This window comes from Phaenicophaeus curvirostris, chromosome 2 (genome assembly GCF_032191515.1).
Source record: "Phaenicophaeus curvirostris isolate KB17595 chromosome 2, BPBGC_Pcur_1.0, whole genome shotgun sequence".
NCBI lineage: Eukaryota > Metazoa > Chordata > Aves > Cuculiformes > Cuculidae > Phaenicophaeus > Phaenicophaeus curvirostris.
The window spans coordinates 94,754,083-94,773,755 of record NC_091393.1 but is presented as its reverse complement, the minus strand read 5'-3'; the positions used below and the strand labels follow the sequence as shown (position 1 = coordinate 94,773,755).

Sequence of the window (19,673 nt, the reverse complement as noted above, 5' to 3'; positions counted from 1 at the left end):
TTGAGATGTGGCCTCTTCCCAGGTGAGACCCCAAGGGCTCTCAGTCCCAGGGCTGGTGCCAGGAGCTTCTCCTCACTCCCTTGTGTCCAAATCCCATGGGAAGTGACACCTCCAACAGCTATGGGGAGATGTAGGGTGAGGGTAAATCTTGCCCCGTAGAGAAGGAATAGGGGATGCTGGAATCTGGTATCAGTAGCTCAGCAAAGAGGAGATTAAAGGATGCCCTGATCAGAGGGCTATAAATACCTAGGTTGAAAATAAAGCAGATATAATGGGCTGCCGAGTGCCAAACACAAAGCTACAGCAAATCCAAAGACAAACCAATAAATGCTTGGTGGAGAGCTCAGTTTTAACACTGGGGGTTTTTTGCAGCAGTAACCAAAGGCTGGGAGGGGGGGCGGATTTACCATTGGGGCTATTTTTATCTTGGGTGTGAACGCTTCTTTGGAAGAAATACCACCTTTGAGGCAAAAGATGGTTTTGCGATGCCCTGGGTTAAGTGTTTTGAGGTCAGAAAAGATGATTGTCCTGACCCTTTTGTTCTTATAATCTGGAAGCAGCAAGTTATATCTCTTAATCTCTCTTTTAAAATCTCACGGCAAATGAATCTCAGGTTAACAACTAGTAGAGCTGTGCTTACACAGCCTAGCACCACTAATTATTTCTAACCCTTGCTAATAGTCCAGCAGCTCTCGGTGTGATGGCAAGGAAAGCATCTCCGTTGACTTTGTGTGTCACGTTGAGGCAGGACATTGCTGTTGTCTGAGTGATGTAGCGGTAAAAAGCCTGTCTACCTTAAAATTTTGGGGTTTATTATGTACAAAAAAGCCCCAAAGTAAGTTCAAAGGCCACATCCAGGCTGTGATTTCCCTTAATCCAGAGAAAATACAGAACAAAATCAATTGATATAGTCTTTCTTTTCATCGCTATAAGAGCCTTTCAGCTGAAATAGTATTTCAAAGTATTTATTTCAGGAACTTATTTTGTCCAAATGAATGCTCTTGGAGAGCTACTGTAACAGCCATCATCACAGGACTACTGGAGCAGACTATGATACAGAGTAATCTCCCTGTCTTGCTTGAAACATGTTTTTATATATTTATCTAAGCACCCCTGCGCACATAGCAGCATGCATCTGGACAGGATCAGGGCAGCACACCGTGGCTTATAATATCCAGGATTCTTTATTTCACTCATGCAAAGAAATGAGGTAAAAAATCCACAACACAGTGCTGGGGGTGAGCCTGAGTGGCGTTGGGATTTTACGCCAGGCAGAACCTATTCCATCTTGTTCATGTTCAGTTCTGAGCCCAGGTAACGGCCTTTGAGGATCACCTCTGGCTCCTAGAATCAAACACAATACCCCAGGTGGTGAGGGGCCCAGAACTGAACACAGTATTCAAGGTACGGTCTCACCAGTGCTGAGTACAGAGGGAGAATAACCTCCCTGGACCTGCTGATTCTATGATATACACTTATATACATTGTGCATGCATATGCATATACATACATGGTGGCTTCAAATTGGAAGGTGGAAAATTTAGATTAGACATTACGAAGAAATTCTTCATCATGAGAGTGGTGAGGCACTGGCACAGGTTGCCCAGAGCAACTGTGGATGTCCCCTCCTTGGAAATGTTCAAGGCCAAGTGGATGGAGCCTTGGGCAGCCTGGTCTGGTGGGTGGTATCCCTGCCCTGGCAGGGTGGTTGGAATTAGATGATCTTTAAGGTCCCTTCCAGCCCAAACCATTCCATGATTCTATGTTTCTATATACATATGCACACAAAAATATATGTGCCTACACATATACTTATGTGCATGTACATACATACATACACACATGCACACTTGTGTGCAGGTGTGTGAACACATCCATGTGTATGTGTGCACACATTCACACCTGTATGAGTGCACACATGCCTGTATGTGTGTTAACCCCATGTCTAAGTGTGCAAACATCCCTGTACATGTGTGCACACGCCCATGTGTATGTGTGCACAAATGCAGATGTGCATGCACACATGTCTATGTGCATATGTGTGTGAATGTGTGCACACATCCCTCTGTATGTATGCACACCCCATGGCATGTGTGCACACATGCCTATATATGTCCTGACATACGTGTACATGTGTGCACACCCCCCTGTACACACATGCACATTTCTGTACACGCGTGCCACACTCTGTATGCGTGCACATGCACATGTGCACCCCCCTGTACACACATGTACACATATGCGCCCCACTATGTGTGCACATGCATGTGTATGTGTGCACACACTCCTGTACATGTGTGCACACCCATATGTATGTGTGCACACCCTCCTGTACAAGTGTGCACACTCATGTCTATTGGTGTTCCCCCCCTGTACACATGTGCACACCCCCATGTACACACCTGTGCCCCACTCTGTATGTGTGCACACGCATGTGTATGTGTGCACACCCCCTGAAGAAACATGCACACTCCTGTACACGTATGCACCCCACCGTGTGCACACACACGTGTATGTCTGCACACCTCCCTGTACATGCGTGCACACTCCTGTACTCACGCGCACCCAACTTTGTATGTGTGCACACGCATGTGTATGGGTTCACACCCCCTGAAGACACATGCACACTCCTGTACACGTATGCACCTCACTGCGTGCACACACACACATGTATGTGTGCTCACCCCTGTACACACGTGCTCCCCACTGTATATGTGTGTGCACACGTCTATGTGTGTGAGCGTGCATACGTGTGTCTGTCTGCACACATCCCTGTACACACATGCACACTCCTGTACACACGTGCCCCACTCTGTATATGTGCACACACATGTGTATGGGTGTTCACCCCCCTGTACACACCTGTACCCCACTCTATGTGCACACGCTGGGTGTTCACCCCCTGTACACACCTGTGCCCCACTCTATGTGCACACACATGTGTACGGGTGTTCACCCCCCTATACACACCTGTACCCCACTCTATGTGCACACGCTGGGTGTTCACCCCCCTGTACACACCTGTGCCCCACTCTATGTGCACACGCTGGGTGTTCACCCCCCTGTACACACCTGTGCCCCACTCTATGTGCACACACATGTGTATGTGAGCTCACCTCCTGTACACGTGTGCCCCACCATGTATGTGCGCACACCCGTGTGCGCGCCTGTGCACCCCTGCGCACACACCCGTGTTGCATACGTGCACACACACGCGCGTGCACGCAGACGGATATATGCACACACACGCACACGTACACACACCCCCCGTGCACGAGCGTATGCACGTGTAGTGCGCGTAGGCGTGCACGCCCCCCTCTATACGTGCGCCCCCCCCCCCCCGCCCCGTATGCGCGTTCACACGCGTGTATCCGTCCGCACATACAATCGCCCCCCCCCACCCCCGGCGCCTTCGCCCGTGCTGCGGCGCATGCGCGGCCGCTGCTCACGCCGGAACTACAGGTCCCGGCGTGCCGCGGGGCGGGGCCGCGTCCCTCGCGCCGCGCGCTTCCGCCTTGGGGCCGCAGAGCGCCGCCGAGCCCCGAGCCGCGAGGAGCCCCGGCCCCGCCGTCTGACCGGGGTCAGTACCGCCGCGCGGCCCAGCGCCCTTTACAGAGAGCTCTCCGAATTCTCTCTCTCCTTTTCGTTTTGTTTCCCTGGCGGTTTGGGGAGTATTTTGGTTTTTTCTCCTTTTTTCTTTTTTTTTTTTGATCCTTTTCTTCTTTTCCCCTTCTTCTTCCCCCCCTTTTTCTTTCTCTTCCCCCTTCTTTCTTTCTCTCTTCCCCCTTCTTTCTTTCTCTCTTCCCCCTTCTTTCTTTCTCTCTTCCCCCTTCTTTCTTTCTCTTTTCCCCCCATTTTTTCTTTCGCTCTTCCCCCCATTTTTTCTTTCTCTCTTCCCCCCATTTTTTCTTTCTCTCTTCCCCCCATTTTTTCTTTCTCTTCCCCCCATTTTTTCTTTCTCTTCCCCCATTTTTTCTTTCTCTTCCCCCCATTTTTTCTTTCTCTTCCCCCCATTTTTTCTTTCTCTCTTCGCCCCCCCATTTTTTCTTTCTCTCTTCACCCCCCCATTTTTTCTTTCTCTCTTCGCCCCCCCATTTTTTCTTTCTCTCTTCGCCCCCCCATTTTTTCTTTCTCTCTTCGCCCCCCCATTTTTTCTTTCTCTCTTCGTCCCCCCATTTTTTCTTTCTCTCTTCGTCCCCCCATTTTTTCTTTCTCTCTTGCCCCCCATTTTTTCTTTCTCTCTGTGCCCCCCTTCCCCCTCTCTTTTCCTCTTCTTCTTCCCCCCTCCTTTCTTTTCCTCTTCTTCTTCCCCCCTCCTTTCTTTTCCTCTTCTTCTTCCCCCTCTCCTTTCTTTTCCTCTTCTTCTTCCCCCTCTCCTTTCTTTTCCTCTTCTTCTTCCCCCTCTCCTTTCTTTTCCTCTTCTTCTTCCCCCTCTCCTTTCTTTTCCTCTTCTTCTTCCCCCTCTCCTTTCTTTTCCTCTTCTTCTTCCCCCTCTCCTTTCTTTTTCCTCTTCTTCTTCCCCCTCTCCTTTCTTCTTCTTCTTCTTCTTCCCCCTCTCCTTTCTTCTTCTTCCCCCTCTCCTTTCTTCTTCTTCTAATTCTTCCCCCTCTCCTTTCTTCTTCTTCTAATTCTTCCCCCTCTCCTTTCTTCTTCTTCTAATTCTTCCCCCTCTCCTTTCTTCTTCTTCTAATTCTTCCCCCTCTCCTTTCTTCTTCTTCTAATTCTTCCCCCTCTCCTTTCTTCTTCTTCTAATTCTTCCCCCTCTCCTTTCTTCTTCTTCTAATTCTTCCCCCTCTCCTTTCTTCTTCTTCTAATTCTTCCCCCTCTCCTCTCCTTTCTTCTTCCCCCTCTCCTCTCCTTTCTTCTTCCCCCTCTCCTCTCCTTTCTTCTTCCCCCTCTCCTCTCCTTTCTTCTTCCCCCTCTCCTCTCCTTTCTTCTTCCCCCTCTCCTCTCCTTTCTTCTTCCCCCTCTCCTCTCCTTTCTTCTTCCCCCTCTCCTCTCCTTTCTTCTTCCCCCTCTCCTCTCCTTTCTTCTTCCCCCTCTCCTCTCCTTTCTTCTTCCCCCTCTCCTCTCCTTTCTTCTTCTTCTTCCCCCTCTCCTCTCCTTTCTTCTTCTTCTTCCCCCTCTCCTCTCCTTTCTTCTTCTTCTTCCCCCTCTCCTCTCCTTTCTTCTTCTTCTTCTTCCCCCTCTCCTTTCTTCTTCTTCTTCCCCCTCTCCTTTCTTCTTCTTCTTCCCCCTCTCCTTTCTTCTTCTTCTTCTTCTTCCCCCTCTCCTTTCTTTTTCCTCTTCTTCTTCCCCCTCTCCTTTCTTCTTCTTCTAATTCTTCCCCCTCTCCTTTCTTCTTCTTCTAATTCTTCCCCCTCTCCTTTCTTCTTCTTCTAATTCTTCCCCCTCTCCTTTCTTCTTCTTCTAATTCTTCCCCCTCTCCTTTCTTCTTCTTCTAATTCTTCCCCCCCTCCTTTCTTTTCTTCTTTTTCTTCCCCCCTCCTTTCTTTTCTTCTTTTTCTTCCCCCCCTCCTTTCTTTTCTTCTTTTTCTTCCCCCCCTCCTCCTTTCTTTTCTTCTTTTTCTTCCCCCCCCCTCCTTTCTTTTCTTCTTTTTCTTCCCCCCCTCCTCCTTTCTTTTCTTCTTTTTCTTCCCCCCTCCTCCTTTCTTTTCTTCTTTTTCTTCCCCCCCTCCTCCTTTCTTTTCTTCTTTTTCTTCCCCCCCTCCTCCTTTCTTTTTTTTTTCACCCCCTTTTTATTCCCCTTCCCACCCCCAGAGCTGGCCGAGCCCCGTTCTGGTGTTGGATGTGACGGGGAAGCTCTTTGTCATGGAGCGGCTGCCGAGCCTCCCGCCCTCGGGAAAAACAGCACTTTAAAACAAAAATAAACCCCACCTCGTTCAGTACGTGGGCTTCGAGGTCTTGTAGAATTCGGGAAGCGGGTTTTTTTTGACCGTGGTCGTGTTATATGATTTTCTTTTCGAGGAGGAAAACGTCCCCCTGAAGCGCAGGCTCCATTTATCGCAGCCCCCTGAGCCGGAGCATTCAATGGGAAAGGCGGGGGGAAACAAAACAAAGGGGGATTTTATTTTGCAGTGTTAACCTCCAAAATCTTGACAGAAAAGCTTGCTGCTTTTTATTTTCTCTAGCTATTCCAAATGTGATGATATTTTACTCTGGATGAATCCAGACAGTGAGTAGATAAGTTCTGTCTTTATAATTTTAAGCTTCTTAAGGGAATAGCAAGGTTTCTCTCCTATATCCTCAGCCGTCGCTCTTTTGTGAGCAGCCTGCCATCCAGTGCAACTTGCGTGGTTTTCTCTATTCACTCTTTTTTTCTTTCTTTTTTTTTTTTTTTTACATACTTAAATAATGCGGTTTCAGGAAGCGCTAATAGCAGGGGAACGTTTCTGCCTGTGGAAGCCATGGAGGAGATTTCTAAAAGACAGAGGAGAGGAGGAGCTGTTGTGTTTTCAGCTGAATAATTTTTGCCTCTTAAAAGGGATATTTTAAAGCCATTATAATTTTTATACTGAAAGCTTGTTTCTTTTTCCCCTTTGTTTTCAACTACCCCCTCAAAAACTGCAGCTTTTTCACCATTACGAAATGCAGCTTCTAGAATACATGCAAGCAAAAAGCAGTCTAGCTGTAACACTCTGTTTCTGGCCTTACATTTTAAAGGCCCCCCATTTGTTTTTGCTTGGACTCCTCTGCCTTGAAAACACACTTCTTGACGAGTAAAATTACAAAGCATTTCATCTAGACAGAGCTGGTGGTACTGCATCCAAAGGACGATGTGGGTTTTTTTTTTGTTTTAAACCACGTGGGGGTGGAGGGAGAGCTGGAGAGAAAAGGATGTTTCCAGTTTCTGTTCAGCAGCTTTTCAGTTTTTAGTTTGTGTTGTTTCTTTTCTTTACAAAGCAGCAGCCAGATGACCTGTTGATGATACATCTTCCATCACTTTTTGTGCCAAAAGGTACCACTAGGTTAGTGGAGATGAAAGCTTCAGCTGAACAGGCTATTCAGATTTTAGCTTCCAAGCGTTGTGCGGTCTGTGTGGCTTTGTAATGTTTTAGGCCAGTGGTTCTGGAGTGATTAATGTCGTGCCAAAGTTCAGACATCTGCATGGGACAGCCCTGCACTCCTCTCCCCCACCCTCCTTCCTTCCAAGGAAAAGCCTAGTTTGTAGAAAATTGAGCAGGCCTAGTCGGAAAATTAGATTCTTTTACTGCCGTGTAAGATAAGTGTCCTAACTTCTTTTGAAGTCCTATGAATGGCCAGGCAGGAAGCTGTAGGAATGAGTTTTGGTTGTATATAGGCACCTACTGGGTACCTTAAACAGCTCCTTTTTCAAATGAATTAAGCTTGTAGGGCCACCTATGCTGTGCTAAGGGTAGTCCTGTGAAGTGTGCCTAACAAATGTTTCTGTTCTTACTAAACACCAAAATGTATTTCTCAATGCAGCAGGTCACCATGCTAGTGCTCATCTGGGAAATTAAAATGTTGAGTTACTACCAGTATTTAAGTTAAAGCAGAAATTAGATATTAGTACAGTCTGTCTGCTACAACCATTTTATGTTTATCGATACTGGTGTCTGTTAAAAAACTAGGCGTGGCCAAACAGGATTCTTTTATTTCAGGTTTTATAGCCAGAGACTGTGTGTTTGTAGATATAAAACAAAGCATCATCTGCTCGCAGCCAGTGGTATTTAAAACTTTTAGTCATTTGGAAGGAACTAATTACAAGTATATTTTGATATATAATATGTTCTCAGGCAGGGATTCTCTAATACAGGAAAGCAGAAGACTCCAAGCTGTTCATAGATGCTAATCCATGTCCTGAGCTAAAAAAGGAAGAATGAGAGTGTTCTGTGAGAAATCAAAGTTACCTTTAAGTGCGTACTTGTAAGTGAAATTACGCAGTTGATTAAGAATTCCTGCTGGACGCCAGTAATCAGAGGCAGTGACCAGCTAGCAACAAGTACACCTTGCTGATTAGATCATGAAAGTTCTGACTGTAGGTGGCATCAGGAAGAAAAAGTCCAGTTCTTTTGCTTCCCGGCAATTTGTTCCTTAATCTCCAGATTCTAAGTGTGCTGACAAACTGTCAAAGGAAGTGACAGCAAAGAGATGGTTGGTGTAGGAAATAGGTCGAGCACTGGTAAACACCGCTGAGTTTCAGTGGAAAGTAGTAAGCGTGTTTCCATCTGATACTGTTTCTGTTTCCTTTCAATGTATTGGTTAACAGGATGCACCAGTAAATCTCATACTCCTACTGTCCCCCAGTTCTACCAATGTTAATATTGCATCCCCTGCCAGGCCCACTTAGTCTTCCTGAATGGAAAGATTCATGGGGAAGAAGCAAAATAGCAATTTAGTTCTGATCCAATGAGGTGCAGATTGTGTCAGCTGGGCAAAGCTGAAGTGGCTCTGTGTCTCCCAGGAGGCCATGAGCAGGATTAGATTTCTGTGAGATGGATTTCCCTCTCCCTGTGCTGTTGCCACTTCTCTAGTGGGAGGCTGGAACAATGAGGTAGCATCTTAGCCTGTTCTTTGTGGCCTTAACATTTTGCAGTGGATGTTGCAATTAATAGCCACAAGTGATTGTAGGTGTTTCTTTTTTAAAATGTTTAAATTGATGTATTCAAGAACCTGCCTTACAGTTTAAAAAAGAAGGAAGCTATTTGGCATGTTAGAAATCATCCTTAAACTACAAAAAGAAGCAGACTTCACTCTACTGCCGCTGTCTTCTAAAGCCGTAAAAAATATTGAAAATTACTTTATTTGCAGAAACATTACAGCCTTGCACTATGATTATGTTCTTTTCCAAGTATCCCATATTTGTATTGATTTGAAAAAGAGATCTTGCTTCAAGTAGGAAGAGGTGCATTGATGCTTGGCATGAGGTAGTGCACAGGTTACTGGCTGTCTAGGTGAGTCTGACGCCAGAGATTTCTTTTTGTTGTCTTGTCGAGTGATTGGGAGGATCAGCTGTTGCTAGCTTTTCAAAATGACCTTTCTGGAATAACCCTGTAGTCATGAAGGGATGTAAAAGAGTTGACTAGAAAGTACAGGCTCTACAGGAAAAAGTCTGTTGTGTCTGCTAGTGCCCTGTGCTGAAGGTTGATGGTCATCAGCGCCTCTGCCAGTGTCTCCTGGCTGGCATGCTAGGTCTAAATGCGGTGAAGGTGATGTTTCTGGATGGGGGCTCAAGTGTGACCTAATCAGCAGCTTGTTTGAACACAGCGCCTGGGTGGAAGCATTTGGTTAAAGATTGATCATATCCTCTGGTCCCTGCCATGCAGGAGCAGGGTTCAGCTCATGAATAGGTAATAAAAGTTAATCTGCTGACCTTGTTTCTTAATCCATGCTGCTGAATTCAGTCATAGTGACTTGACTGCCACCCAGTATGTGTTCATTTAAATGCTGAATTTTGGTCTCAAATCTCATGTACTCAAGACTGGAGTGGACTGAACCTTGCTGTGCAGTTCTGGTTATGGTTTTAGGACTGGGATGGTCCTAGGATTTTGCCCTCCTAATTGAGGGCGTGTGGCAGTTGTCAGGATAGGAGCAGTCAAAAGCCCCCTTACTCTGACCCCATAATTATATTCCTGTTGGGAAGAGGATTCACTTAATTCACACGTGCATTGCAGTACTTGCCAATAGAGTGTGTTGTAGAAGACTTGGATGTGTGTCATGCTGGCTCGAAACACTCTTGATCTCCCTTGGTGTTGGCTATACAGCTGTGTCAACCAGATGTTTTTCTGTGCTGACCCTGTTTGTAGCAGATTTCTTGCATAAATGTGTGTTTAGAAGGAAGGAAAGTGTTCATTTTGGGAGAAGCATTTTTAATAGCACAGCTGTTTGGGCTGGAGAGGTGCTGGTCTAAGGTGCGCATGAGTCTGTTAGGAGCAGTAATTGCGCCATGTAATTGACAAAATTTAATTCAAGTCCCAGGTGTAGTCAGGCTTTTGCCAATATAGTGCTTTTTTTCAGCCTGCTAGTTTACATATCTGGTATTCAGGGAGCTAAGCACGGCAGTTTTGGTAAAAAAAGCTTTTGACAAGAAGTGCTGCATTTCCCTTTGGGTCTGTGAGATTTGCTACAGTGGCTGAGGCTCTGCATTGTAGACAAGTCTTTAGAGTAGCACAGAAATGGACTGTGAGGATGGTAAGAAAAAGATGAAGTTAAATTGACTTAAACCAGAAATGTTCTACAGAATATTTTCTTTGTTATCACAGGATCATAGAATGACCTGAGTTAGAAGGGACTCACAAGGATCATCAAGTTGTTGATTAAATATAGCCACTAGAGAATGCTGTTTTGTGGATTGATTGAGGTTTTGAGCAAGTGGGATGTATTAGAAAATGTTTTGTAGATGCAAGATTGGGGATTGGGGCAAGTTGGTCAAGTAAGATTCTTCAGGGGCCAGATTGGAGCTAGGGCTTGAAGAGAAGATGAGGAAAAAAACCCAAGCAGTGCCCCCTCCTCATCCCTCCCCCTCCCCCCCAAAACAAAAAAAAACAATAAACCAAACACAACCCCCTGCCTAGCCAGAATTGTCTTTAAATAGGCCATCATCAATGAATTTTTGCTTCTGTTGCCAACTGAGTGATCTGCATGGGTTAGCTGCTTGCCTTTTAAGTATGCAACGTTTCTGCAACTGTATGACCCTTTGGGCTTCATTGCAAACGCTTAACAATGCTCTTTCCTGAGCTGGGGTACTGATTTTCCTTACTCCATGGGCAAGATGGGGGACAAAGATCAAATTTGAAAGGACTGATTTGCTTCCTGTTAAGAAAAATTAAGATATGCTGTTGGCATTGGTGGAGCTCAAGGCCTGCAATAGTTCTTGGAGACACAGCGAGCGCAAACTTACTGTGATCTGATTGGAGCATCTCACCCTGACCTGAAGTGCTACTGCTTAATTGTCTGACAGAGTAGTGAGCAACTGTGAAGCAGCAGCTGTTGAGACAGTTTATCATTGCCTTCTGCCAGCTTGTCCTCTAGGACCCTGGGTCAATAGCACTGAGTGTCTTAATTGTTCTTAGGGTCAGGGCAGCCAGATTGGCATCTCTGGGTTAGATCTACCTTGAAATGCTTCTGTACAGCTGGTTGGTTTTGCTCTAGAAGTCATCAGTGATGGCTGGGGTGGCACACAAAGTACCTAGGTGGAAGCAGTGTTAAACTAGTGGCAAGATCAGGTTTAAGGCTGCATGTGTTTGTAGTTCCCTCTCTTTGTTAAGAGCATCCCTCTCTGACATTTACATATCTGCCCCAAAGTGCCTGCTTTCCCTGCCCTCAGTTCCTTCTGGTTTTAATGACTGAACAATATTCAACAGGAAACAACTTGATTTTAAAATTGTACAAATTTAGATACTTAATCTGTGTTTTCTTTGACCTAAGAGAAATTATTAGTGTTAAATGATAAAAGTTGTCCAAGAACTACTGCCAAGAGATCTTAAGGCTCCTATTCTCTTAAGTGTTAATATGTATACTGAGATTTTGTCTAATGCTACCTGGATATCGTTTCCACTTATCTGAAGCAGTTATAGTTCAGCGCAATATTTTTACAGGAAAAAATATTGCCTTAATCTTGGTTTTACACAAGATTCACCTGGGAAAATAAGCAATAGTTCTTTCGTCATATCATGAATCTGAACTATTTATTTGATATGAGGTTAGGGGAGAAAAATCCAAAATGCATCACATGTGGAGGCTTACTATAAAGTAATTCACTTCCTTTTAAAGAACTTGTTGCTCATTTTCCTCCTGTAATGCACCTCTTGAGATATGCTGCTAATTCTAAAAGTATGTCAGTTCCACCATTTCCTGCTAATGTATTTTTATTTTGTTTGGCTTTGGTTTACCTTTTCCCTGAGCTACTTTAAATACTCTCAATACATTGAGAGTAGATGGAATGCTCAACATGGAAGAAAATAAATGCACATAGGTGTTCGAGTTGCTGCATTTAGATTGTTGCTGTATTTCAAGGCTAGCAGAAGATGACTTTGAACTTCTGTTCTACAGTGAAGGAGCACATGGGGGCCTCTGCTTCCTCTCAGATCTAGCTTCTTTCTTTTGGGCAAGCACTCTGTTTTGAATTTAGTAAAGAAAAGGTAACATGCTACTAATGCTGTCAAAATCTTCTAGAAGACACTAGGAAAGCTCCTTGTGTGCAGGAAGCCAAAGTTGCTAACTATTCATATGTATAAAAACTGGGTTATGGACTGTTCGGTCAGTACTGCTGTCTCCGTCTTCAGAGACAAACCTTGATGGTAATTTGATTTCAGCTTTAGGAATGCCACTTCAAGAACTCCACAGAAAGCTCTATGATGCCCACAAGTGGTGTGAATGCATTGGCTGTCCATGCATGGCTTCCTGGGGGATGTTTTTCCTTTAGATGCACTATAGTAGAGCCTGTCTTCCGTGCATGAATGGCAAGTGGTCCAATCTTGGCTCTAGGACAAAGTGTAGGCTTGAATGGCCAACACCGATGAGGCTGGTAAACTCGAGGAAGACAAAGAGGGGGAATATTGCTTGCTCTAGACTTGTTAAAGATTCGGTATGGTCAAGTGGCTTCATGCTTTTGCCCTTTTTCTCCTGCTTTAAAAGAAGAAATGGAAGAAAGATGCAGAGATCATCTATTTTCACACAGAAAATGCTTCTGGCTTGTTCTTACATTGGTTATAGGTTCCATTTAGTTGGCATTGTAATGATAAATATTTTTAACAGTAGTGAAGATCAGAAGTGGAATAGTTAGTGGGGAGAAGATAATAAACTGTAAATGGTGCCCTGGTGGTAACATGCAACTTAAAGACCTGCTATTTGTGTGTGTTATGGGGATTTTTGTTTAATGTACCTTCAGCAAAGGGATGGGAGAGATCCAGCTCAAATTCCCTGAAACTTAAGGGTGTAATCAGTAAAAACTGCTGCTCAACAGAGAAAAGTTTTAAATGTTTTTCTCTGGTTTTCAGGTAGTGCAGAGAACCAGAAGGTCCAAAAGTAGGTTCTTGGGCGTTTCATTCTTTTTTTCTTGCATGATAATGTAGGCAAATTCAGGATGAATTTGTTTAACTTTAGATGAGGACTGCTTTTCTTGTCCAGTCTGCTGTTCTTGCATCTCTTAGAGTTAAACCATTGTTGATATATATATATTTGTCTAGAAAGCCGTTTTATAAGAAAATGTTTATTACCATGCACTTCATACACTGGGATTAGCAGACCAAATTTAAGACAAATTATATTGTAATGCATATTAGTCTGAAGACTAATGTGCTTAGATGACTTTCACAGCCAAATCATCTCCTCTTGATTCCTGTGGTAGGTGGATCCATTGCACTGGATCGTTGTTGGTTTGTTTCTTAATGATGTAATAACTATGTTGCTGATGGCCAGCATCAATTGTGCTAGCATTCATGGTGGATGTGAAATCAGTCCAACAGAGCTTTCTCTTTTGGTGCAGCTTGAACTGTTGCCCATTGGTTAACACTTTGGTAAACTGTTGAAGGTGTTTTTAGAGGGCTGGAACATACAGTGGTGAAGGTAGCAGCTGTTTTATTCTTTTGGGGTTTTTTTGTTTTGTTTTTAAAGAGGTGATGCAGTACTCTGGGGTGGTCAGCCACCTGCTGAAATTGAGGAACTCAACTTGATCTTGCAAACAGATAAATGCATGAAAAGCTTTTTTTAATCTTTTTTTTCTTGCATGTGTGGGTATTTTTATAGTCAGTACTGTGGCCAGTGTATTAGCTTTATCTGAGGCTTTTTGCGTAGCAGTGAACCTGGCCTGGAGAAGAGAAGGCTTTGAGAAGACCTTATTGCAGCCTTTCAGTACTTAAGGGGGGCTTATCAGAAAGAAGGGGAAGGACTTTTTAGGACAGGGGGTAATGGTTTTAAACTAAAAATTTTAGACTAGGTATTTGGGAGAAATTTTTTTCACAGAGGGTGTTGAAACACTGGCACAGGCTGCCCAGAGAGGTGGTAGGCACCCCATCCTGGGGAACATCCTGGGAAACATCCAAGGTCAGATTGGATGGGACTCTGAGCAACCTGGTTGAGTTGAAGATGTCCTTGCTCACTGCAGGGGGTTGGACTAGAAGACCTATAAAGGTCCCTTTCAACCCAAAACATTCTGTGATTCTTTAGAGTAGGTCCTATTACCTGTCACTGCTGGCTGGGAAAGGCCAGGATGCTGTAGTAAAACGTGGGGGCTTGTAAGTCACTTAGGACTTGGATATAGCAACTGCTTTTGAATTTTTGTAACAATATATACACACATGCACTATTTAATTTTTTTCTCTCATTTAAGTAACTGTTCATATTGCCCTGTTCTGTCTGGTACATGTAGTTAGCAAAGGAAACTGGCCTCTAGAGGGAAAGCCTCTAGAGCAAGCATTTTTCTTGCTGCCTTTCACTTACTGTAACTTTGGGGAAGAGCTTGTTTAAGTCAGTAGTGCCTTAACAGGAGCACAGAGAGGAGCCTGGTGCAAAGGAAGAGGGAAGAGTTAACCTTTTTACCTTAAACTCAGGAGGCACCCGTCCTATGGAAAAGTGAGGAGCTTATTTATCGTGCCAGTAAGCTTGTCTAGGAAGTATCTGATGTCTTTAAGTCTCTTAAGAGTTCACGATAGCCAGTATTGTAGGCCTGCTGCTGTCATTTTATGAGGAGTAAGAGTCAGATTTATCTGGCCCTGTTGTTAGATTTTCCAAAACCTTGGTCATCAAGAATTGGCAATTTTGAAGATCTAGATAGCTCTTGGCTTACATGTAGAGTGAGATGGCATGAGAAAGTTCTTTCTCCTTGCCTTGGTCTGGGCTGCAGATGTTGAGTGTTGCACTGCTTGTTTCCTCCCCAGTTGCTCTTCTATTTCCCAAGGCAGATTTGAGGCTGCAATGCTTCTGTGCCAGCACCTTGTACTGGCCTTAAAGATAGAAGGGGTATGTTCCCTTCTGAATCCCTGGGATGTAGTGAAGGATGCGTAAGCGATGCTGCATATAATTGCAGAAAACCTAACAAAATTGGAGTTGTGTGCCACTCTCCTTTCCAACTAGGAGCTCAGTATATGGGAGGTGGCAGGGAGAGGAACCTGCGTGCTGGGATAATGAATGCTGTCTCGGAAGCCCCAAGTAGGTGTTAGGCTTGTCTCTCTTTTTTTGTCTTTTAATAAAGGTAAGGAACTCATAGGTGTGTTGATGCTTTGTTTGCTGATGCTTGCAGGCGGCTGCAGACTTGTGAATTTGTATTTGGTTACTAATCAAATCTTGCACTGCTCTGAGGCATGTAAATTTCTGAAATGTCAACAAATGTGAAGGTGGAGTAAAAAAGTAGTGCAGTGTGAGTTCCCTGAATTCATGCTTTCTGTGTCTGTCTTCTGCTTCCGCTGTGTCATGTTTAGAAGTATGTGTGGGTGTGACCAAAGACCCAGGTACAGAACTTGTCTGAGACACAAGCATATGGTGCTAAGGAGGAAGGCACAGTGATTTGGAGTATGGGGAGGTATAACATCTGTTTGTAACCTTTGTCACAAGTGGAACAGATTATAAAATGACAAATACTGATTCTGCACCAGCTGGCTTATGCTCAATTCAGTATTGCACAAAGTATGCCAATTAGATTTAATACAAATGTTCTCTTGGAAAGATCACCTTGATTTAATTTTTTTTCAGATGCATAAGTAGAAATGGTCTGAGGCTCTCTGTTTGTTCTCTAAAAACTAAGTGCTATATTTCTAGCTCTTGGCAGGCATTGTCCGCAAGTACTTCATGTTCCATTGGGCTTACGCCAGATTTAATGTACTGTGTGTACTAAAAGCATCAAAACCAGACTGACTTTAATTTTAGATTTTACAGCTACCATTATTGATTTTTCTTAGAGCTGTTCCATCCAATCTGATATCATTTTAATTTCTTTTCCCTGCAGGAATTTGGGAAGGATCTTGACAGTCTTTATTTGTGTGGCTAGGGATTGTTTATGTGAGAGAGAGCTGTAGATCAGTCATCTCTACTATGGCCAAATTCTCCATTTATAGAAGCTAAACCAGCACACAGAATTATTTGTGAACTCCTGTCTGTATTACTGACTGGTATGCTGTGACTAAGGATAGTGTTATAAACAAAGTCCACCAACTGTTTTTCAAGAAACTTGAATTTGATAAAAATCTGACACAGGAAAAGACTGTTACAATCAGCTAAACGTAGCAAAAATTGTGAACTTTCATTTTGCAGTGTTTGTATCCTCTTTGAATAGAAATCTGCCTGTAAGGCCTTGGACTCTGAAGACACAAAAAGTGGAAGAAGTAGGAGAGAGAAACACAGTGCAAGTAGGAGTTACTGTGGGTAGACAAAGAGAGGAAGGAAATAACTAAGGGAGAGAGAATAGGGTATAGTGCAAAACAGGCAGCCAACACGGGCTGGATTTATAGCATTTGTTATGTTACAGTCGTCAGGTCTGCTGATCCCTGCCTGACAGCTGTGTGTGTTGGCCTCGTATTTTGGCTGTTCATCTTTTATTTTCAACCCTCAGGGCCAAGTAGCTGTGCACAAGCATGGCTTCTGGCCAGGTGGCTTATAGCCCTTGGAGTGAAGCAGGATTCCCTTCCATTGTACATGTGGGGAAGAGCATAGCACTTGATGGATCCTGGGTTTTCCCCTTCTGCCTGTTTTACTCCTTCTGCTGAGCCTCTTTTTATTAAAAGATAGCCTGTTTTGGTTTCTGCTTTGCAACTTTAACTTCTGCTATAGTAAAGTTGCTCACCTCTTCACAGATATGCATCTAACTGGGGAAGAGAGGTGTATCTTCCTACAGGGAGACTTAAAATCCCCAGGAGTTCTGCACTCTCTATTAATAGTCATTATTGTAGTTGAAGTACGTGGGAATTCCTGGTTAGTCTTCATTGTAAGCTTAACCATGGCACTCAGTTAGGCTAACTCTTAAATCACACTCAATGCTTTGACATTAAGTCAGTTGTGCAGTCCTCATAGTTCACAGTTCTGACTTTACTCCATCTTAAGGATGGTGATTAGTCTTCAGAAGCATTACTTAAGCTTTGACAGACTTCAGGTACTGTCCCACAGTCTTCAGAGACCCTACCTGTCCTCTGCCTGTGTTCTCATTCTGCTTCAGCGCACACGTGCTGGAGTTTCTGTTAGACCTTTGCCAAGCACTACTAGAAGATGCTTTCCCAGCATGCAACCAAATAACCAGTTGGGAAGAATTATTGGTAAGATTTTTTGCAAGTGGACTCTAAGATGCGTTAATGTTAGTATACCCCAAGTTTTATTGTAGCAACTGGTTAGAGAAGTAACTTGCGTTAATGTTAGCCGACCAACTGCCTCAGTTTTGCTTCCCAAAAGTGTTTTGGTAATTTTTATCTTGGTGTTGTTCGTCATAAGAAGAATTGGAGCTACACCATGCTGCAGAACTGAATAGACTAATGGTGCTTGTCATTGTTTTCTGTCTCACGTTGTCCCAAGTCCTAAACCCCCCAAGCATAGCTGAAGTTGCAATAGAAAACTTGTCTGATGGAGAAATATACAGGAAATGACCAAGCCTGATGAAGGCAGAATAAAAGTTTGTCACAAGTGTGCTTTTGTAACTGAGAAAGAATCTGAAATTTTTAGTTTATTACTGTCACTGTGCTTCTTTGCAAGCTTATTTTTCAAACATAATTCATAGAAGCCTTGTATTAACTCAGTATGCATGCTAATGAGATTATTGTTGTACTAAGCTGTGTTTTGCTGATGAATGTACCTGTTGTTACCTAAAGGAACAAAATAAGTTGAATAGAAGAGCAAATATGAAGAAAACCAAATGAGCTCCAAAGTTAAGAATAGGAGTAGTTATGTTCCCATTTTTCTCAAGATTAAACATGGCTTTAAAGTACTGCTCAGGAACACATCCTGTTTTCTGTCATCTCACTATTAATTAGTCCATATATTTAACAATACCTAACTTCACTTTTTTTTCTGGAAATGGACACATATATGGAAGGTGGTCCCAGCTTTCTGCTGCAAGCAGCAGGCAGGACTGCTGCTTTTGCTGGCAGTGGTATTCTATGATGTCTTAATATTGTTTACCCACAGAATGTGCTCCTGCTATATGTTAGTGGTAACAACCAAGTGTAGGCGTTCCTGCACATTATGAGAATAGGTGATAAATAATGGTTCTATGATGCAGTTCTGTCCTTGCATGAAAGCTCAAGCCTTTGCACTAGTGACCAGGTGTGTCATTGGATAGGAGGATTTATTTGGGGAGGGAACTCTGGACATGGTCAGGTTCGGCTCTGCCGCCTCCTCAAATAGTTTCAAGTGAAAGACAGTTCTTTTATCTGTCTATTTTGCATCGTCTTGAACAGCATATAGCCAGGGTGTCTGCTGACAATACTTGTCTAATGCTTACCTCTAGCTGTCAATCTTCTGATGTCTAAGATCTACATTTACAATATAATTCCAGAAGATGTTCTTGAGTTTCAATAAATTTTGAGCTGAAACTCAGCTGAAGTTTTCATGCTGAAACTGAATGACTGACTGGTAACTAAATTCCTTAAATAATTTTGAACAACTGAGGTTGCTCTGCATTCAGAATACTGATTGGGCACGTATGTGCTGCATTCAAAGCCACATTGTTGGGTTTTTTTTCTCAAAATGCATTTATTCCAGTAGAGACTGAGCCAACATTGATAAAGCTGGACGAAATCATTCTTTACAGTGGCTGCAAGCAATAGGTAGATTTCCCACCTGTGCCTCTTCCAGCTGACAGTTCTCAATTGGTGATGCTAGCCATTTGGTGCTGATGTGGATGGGGCTTAACCATATGGTCTCGCTTTCGCTTTCTCTCGCAGTGTTGAAAAATGTTGTCCTGTCTGCACTAGCAGCTAACTGATCTGAACCCATTGTTGACAGCCACCATCATCAACAGGTCATTTTCCCTCTTCAAGTGTGGCATTTGATTATGTATCGTAAATCCAAGTGGAAGTGCGGTTACAATCTTGCGGTGCTTGGACATGGTGAGTTTACATCTACACAGTTGCTATAAGAATAAACTTTTCTCCCTGCACCTGAATTTCTCTATATGAAAAGTTTTAAGAGATAATTCAGTAACTACTTCTAGAATCCCCTCAAAATAAGATGATTTGTTTACCTTTTTTAGATTTTGATTGAGATTAGTTGCGGGATGTACAAATGTAGAACAAGACAAACCATTAGTATTGTCTTGTTGTTACCATGCATAGTAATGGTATTTGTTCTCTGAACATTGTCCTTTTTTAAAGTAAGTGGAGAGAGAATGCTTTAAATTGTTCATTTGACAGCATCTCTCTACAGCAACTACCCCCAACTTCTATAAAGCTGCAGACAGTGATATTAGAGAGATGGCTGCTAAGCTGTACCAAACTGTAGTTTCACGTGCCAGAAAGTTAAGTTTCTACTGAAAGTTGTTTCCAGAGGCTCTGAACTTACATAATTTTCACTGCCTCCTGAGAGCAATGCCTTCTTCCTCTCATCTCTCTGGCCTGTGTGTGCATATAGACCACCTCCCCAGATCCAAGCCGTGCAGCCCTGTGCCCTTCTTTGCTCCAGACTTGTTGACTGCAGTTCATCTGTCAGCTGACTTTTCTCACTAACCCAAGAGAAACTAATTTAATAACAGGTGTTTTCTAAGAGGTTCAGGGCGCTGTGTCTTATGTTCTGTCATT

At 43.5% G+C, this 19,673-nt stretch overlaps 1 protein-coding gene across 3 annotated transcripts in view; it reads left to right on the top strand.

The window, feature by feature from the left end:
- Positions 1-3,560: 3,560 nt before the first annotated feature.
- The window catches only part of PELI1 (pellino E3 ubiquitin protein ligase 1), a 46,776-nt gene continuing 30,663 nt past the window's right edge, over positions 3,561-19,673 (top strand). The window contains exons 1-2 of one of the 3 annotated variants that reach the window (XM_069850089.1): positions 14,540-14,556; positions 18,822-18,986. In XM_069850089.1, coding sequence (XP_069706190.1) covers positions 18,932-18,986 — 55 coding nt within the window. In that variant the 5' untranslated portion in view covers positions 14,540-14,556; positions 18,822-18,931. Of the gene's footprint in view, positions 3,581-6,147; positions 6,176-14,539; positions 14,557-18,821; positions 18,987-19,673 lie in introns of those variants that run through there. The other 2 variants (XM_069850092.1, XM_069850090.1) reach the window with 2 other exon arrangements.